This window comes from Sardina pilchardus, chromosome 6 (genome assembly GCF_963854185.1).
Source record: "Sardina pilchardus chromosome 6, fSarPil1.1, whole genome shotgun sequence".
Classification (NCBI taxonomy): Eukaryota; Metazoa; Chordata; class Actinopteri; order Clupeiformes; family Clupeidae; genus Sardina; species Sardina pilchardus.
Window position 1 is genome coordinate 23483533 of NC_084999.1, and position 4605 is coordinate 23488137.

The 4605-nt window shown below is 41.2% G+C and overlaps 1 protein-coding gene across 1 annotated transcript; it reads left to right on the top strand.

The window, feature by feature from the left end:
- Positions 1-558: 558 nt before the first annotated feature.
- On the top strand, positions 559-2077 carry s100a10b (S100 calcium binding protein A10b). The gene is made up of 3 exons (XM_062539139.1): positions 559-699; positions 1541-1686; positions 1819-2077. Exons 2-3 carry the CDS (start codon positions 1546-1548, stop codon positions 1975-1977), a joined length of 300 nt encoding a protein of 99 aa, XP_062395123.1. The 5' UTR covers positions 559-699; positions 1541-1545; the 3' UTR covers positions 1978-2077.
- The last annotated feature ends 2528 nt before the right edge of the window (positions 2078-4605 follow it).

Genomic DNA, 4605 nt, shown 5'->3' on the forward strand with positions numbered 1-4605 from the left:
ATCAACAGTTGTAGCGAATGGAACAGTTGTAGCGAATTAATCAAAGGTAGCGAGTGGTACACCATTGTGAGGTGTAAATAAAATAACACTTCCAATAAGATAAGAGATAAGATCACATCTATGCGATGAAGTTACCACAAACAATTAATAGGCCTACTCTAGAATTCAACAAATAAATGCAAGAAGGAGTAACGAAGGAGTAACCAAGGAGTAACCATAATCCAAAAAAGGAGTGAAAGAAGTATTTTCCTGAGTTTTCTCTCATCTTGTTTTATCTAGCACACTCACGCGCACGTTAGTTGTTAGTTTTAGACCTATGAGTCACTGAGTTGGGAAAGGCTTCAGGGTGGGGTTGCTGAAGAGACTGGGAGGAACAATGTTGAACTAATGTCGAACTTTTCCCTTCACTGTGAGGTTTTTGTACACCAAAATACAGTTATCTCTGCTGCAAAATATATTACAGTTCTCCCTAGGGACTAAAAGAAAGTAGCCTACACGACCTTATTATTTAGAATTTAGGCAGGCATGTGTCATTGGCGTTTATGAAAATTTCACATCCGCACAAGGGAATAACGCGTGGGAGTGGGAGGCTGGCATGGGCGGTGTCTACATATAAATTCTTGCTCCAACTATTCGCACAGCTCCTACTGCGAAGCTCACCTCTGTGACTCGAACTACTAACTTCCTTGACCTGAAGCGGTACGTGATCCTTTAAGCAGACTGGAATTTTCACTTTTACCAACGTTGCTCTAAACAAATTACGGTAGTTTATTTTGACTTGATGGAGTAGATGTTTAGTCGTGACTGTCATATGTGGTTGCTGAATTATCGCGTTCACTTTCGGAAGTACTTCTCGGATAGTCTTATCTTCCGTTCTTTTATTAAATCGGATTCAGACAAAGTTTAACATAGCCATACAAAATAAAGGTCATTTGGATTCAGTTAATCGACTTTCACCTTGTCAAATATGCCTTTTTTTCTAAAGGCTTCTACTTAGTTGGCATTTCTGTTTGTTTGTTTGTTTGTTTGTTTGTTTATTTATTTATTTATTTATTTATTTATTTATTTATTTATTAAGTAGGCTTTTACGCTCCGTGGTAAAATATCAACTGAAATGTTTAGCTCTCTCTCATTTGCTTGTCTGTCTGTGTAGGCCTATATCTTTTATTTTATTTCTGCCTTTCGTAACTTATTCTGGGTCCTAGAAGAATCGGTCATCTTCTGGTTCACTGTGAAAGGCAGAGGAATGCACGTTTGACTAAGAACTTGTCTCAAAGCCAAAATCAACCGAACCCATTTCCACTCCACCGACTAGCAATGTCTTTGTGATGTAGGCTAGTCAGTCTTTGCAAAGTATATAGCCTAGTCCTTGTAGCAGCTTCTACAACTGAACAACTCTCAGAGAGGTTGACTCATCAGAGAGGTTGTATATAAATGTATTTCTTTTTGAATAATGCCTCATCCCTTTCCTCCCCCTCCCCTCTCTCTTTCGCTCTTTCTCTGTCTGTCTGTCTGTCTGTCTGTCTGTCTCTCTCTCTAGTAATCATGCCGTCTGATTTGGAATCGTCAATGGAGACGTTGATCAAGGTGTTTCACAAGTATGCCTCAAAGGATGGCAACAGTGGGTCACTCAGTCGCAAGGAGCTCAAAACATTGATGGAAGCTGAGTTGGCCGGATTCCTGAAGGTACCACTACTACCTACTACAGTCAACCACCAACCCACATGCTAATGCTCTTTCTTACTGTAAATCCTTGTCCGTGATATGCATTGGTCTGTTTATGTACTGAACGTCCTCCATGTTGTCCTACCCCTGTAGTCGCAGAAAGATCCAGGTGCTGTGGACCGCATCATGAAGGATCTGGACACCAATGGGGATGGCGAGGTGAACTTTGAGGAGTTTGTGTCTCTGGTCGTTGGCCTTTCCATCGCTTGTGAGCAGTGCTACCAACTGCACTTGAAGAAGGGAAAGAAGTGAGGTAATGTGCGGAGCACAGAGAAGGATCGAGAAGATTGTGCCTTTTCTACCAAGTATTTTTTGTTCTGAGTTTCAATAAAACACTGGCTTTTTTGAATAAGGGTCCATACATGTTTCAGCAGAATGAGGGCAGAGTGAGGTCTCTCTCTCTCTCTCTCTCTGTGTGTGTGTGTGTGTGTGTGTGTGTGTGTGTGTGTGTGTGTGTGTGTGTGTGTGTGTGTGTGTGTGTGTGCCTGCATGTATTTTTAATATCGCTCAGGAAGTCATTATAGCGCAGAATAGCTGAACATCATGTCAAAAAAAGTCATACTTTTATGAAGGGAAGACCTAAACGTTGTCGGCTCCTCTAACAAAAGCCACCTTTAACTCTTACTGAGTAGAAGAATGATGTCAATGCAAAGATCTGGACAGTGAGCATGCCTTATTGTGTGAATGCATGTGTGTGTGTGTGTCGGGGGGGGGCTGTTCTTGATAAAAGAAGAATTCCTGCGTCAAGTACACATTCAGTATAGTGTACACATTCATAGATCCTCTAGCCTTGGTGCAGACTTTTCACCTCTCTCTCTCCCTCTCTTTCTCCCCCTCTCTCTCTCTCTCTCTCTCTCTCTCTCTCTCTCTCTCTCTTTTAGTGGGGGAGAGACTAAATTAAACATACATGTTTAACATATACATCCAGCAAAATATATTGTAACCAACAACAGATCATTAACATGATGCGACATCAGATACTCACAGAGACCATACTCACGAAGGTGTCCATATATGGCATCAGCAACAGACATGGCAATAATGTGTCTCAATTGTTAGGATGTTCTTCAGTCATTTGGACTGAATTGAACCGTCTCATCCTGTGACATACTATTGGCAGACAACAATGTTGGTGGTAATTGTTTACAAATAGCTCAAGCCAAAAAGAGAAAAAGAAAGAAAAAATAAACAACAAAAGAATGATAGATAAATAGATAAATAGTCCAGATGAATTTTGTGTTCAGGAGTCTGAAGCGTCTCTTCCAGAGGTAAGAAGCTGGGAGGCCTACAGTATATGCTTGGATGAGAGGGGTGTTGTGACGGTAGTTCGGTAGAGCCAGGAAGTGTGACTGCCACATCTGGAATGATCCCACCAGCAGGTCTCGGCCACACAGGTGGCATGCCATCTCCCTATGCACCTGTAGTAACAAAAGCACACTACTGCAGTAGTCATAAGCTAATGGAGAGGCTGTGGTCAAGAGGACCATCCTCCAAATTTGCCAGTTGATGGCGTCAGAAGGTTACAGTCCGGCGCAGCCCACCAGCCTGTCACGTAAGTTTGGACGCGTAGCGTGTTTGTTGATTGAATGTCCAGGTGAGCTTCTCACATCTCACTCTTGCCTTCACACCAGCTCCTGTAGGCTACCTCTTCTCTCTCTGTAGCCACAGGTATTTGGCGGGGAGAGTGCGTTGGCATTTCAGGAATGGCATTAAAGGTTGCCCTAGGACTCCATGAAAAATGCAAAACTAATCTAAACTATCTAAATTGACAAAACGAACAAAAAAGTAAACTAAAAGCATCAATTGATAAAACGCCACAGTATAGCATGGCAAAAGAGAAAAAGAAAAAGTTAGAAATCGTTAAAAGAGGGAGAGCTGCTGTAGACCTTATAGGCTGCCATACACAGCACCATCAGCATAGCAAATATGTAATGGGATCTAGGAAAACCCATCACATGGTGATATCTTTGATTTCTGCTCGGTTTCAACCGGTTTCAACCCTATCTGGTGAAATTTCACCGAAGCAAGATTTGTGTTAAATTGGTGACATTTCAGCATGTAACGGGTTTTCAAAGATATCATATATTAGGCCTATCTTTGGAATGAATGTGATCTTGGTATCATGGTAACCTTGTTCTCACCAGAGTGACACCATGCATAAGCCAGTGTTTGCACAACAGACATAGTAAACATATGTCACATGAGATGAGAAACAGTCCTGAAATACAAACCACTCTGAGTTGTTACTTGTATCATGAGGAAGACAAAACTATAGTAAAACGTGTTGAAGTGATTCAGGATGAGCATGAATTTATTGCCATGAATTTGTTCCATATTTGTTGATTGTACAACGCTATTAACCTAAGGCTGTAACCAAATAACCATGGAGTCAACATTCTTCTTAAGAAGAAAGTCTAATTGTTTCACCATTTTTGAGTGTCATTCATCATAAATGACAACCATAACTATAATAATGCTCATTAATTACTGCATTGATATACAAAACATGTCCAAATATAGTGGCCAACACATGGGTATGCAACATTGCAGACTGGTCTGCTTTCTGAGTATGCCTTTGTGTGGCTAGACTCCAGTAACTACTGTGGCTATCATGTAAACAATAATCAAACCAAACAACTACACCCTGTTTCTTTAACTCAGTTGTTGCTCCTTTCCTTCCCCCATGCCGCTTTCAATCCCTGCCCAAGTTGCATATGCCCCTCTCCCCCTCTCTTCGGGCTGCTCTGAATACATCAGTGTGAAAACATTAGAATATCATAATATCAGCAAACAAGTCTTGTGCTTAATATTCAGGAATGGACAGCTAACCATTTCTGATCTGAAAGACAAAACAAGAAATATACACAGTGCAGTGTGACA

Excerpts from the sequence above, each read along its gene's own strand:
- s100a10b (XM_062539139.1), top strand. The coding sequence starts at position 1,546 with ATGCCGTCTGATTTGGAATCGTCAATGGAGACGTTGATCAAGGTGTTT. Across the intron at positions 1,687-1,818 it reads AGTTGGCCGGATTCCTGAAG|TCGCAGAAAGATCCAGGTGC; the intron begins GTACCACTACTA and ends CTACCCCTGTAG.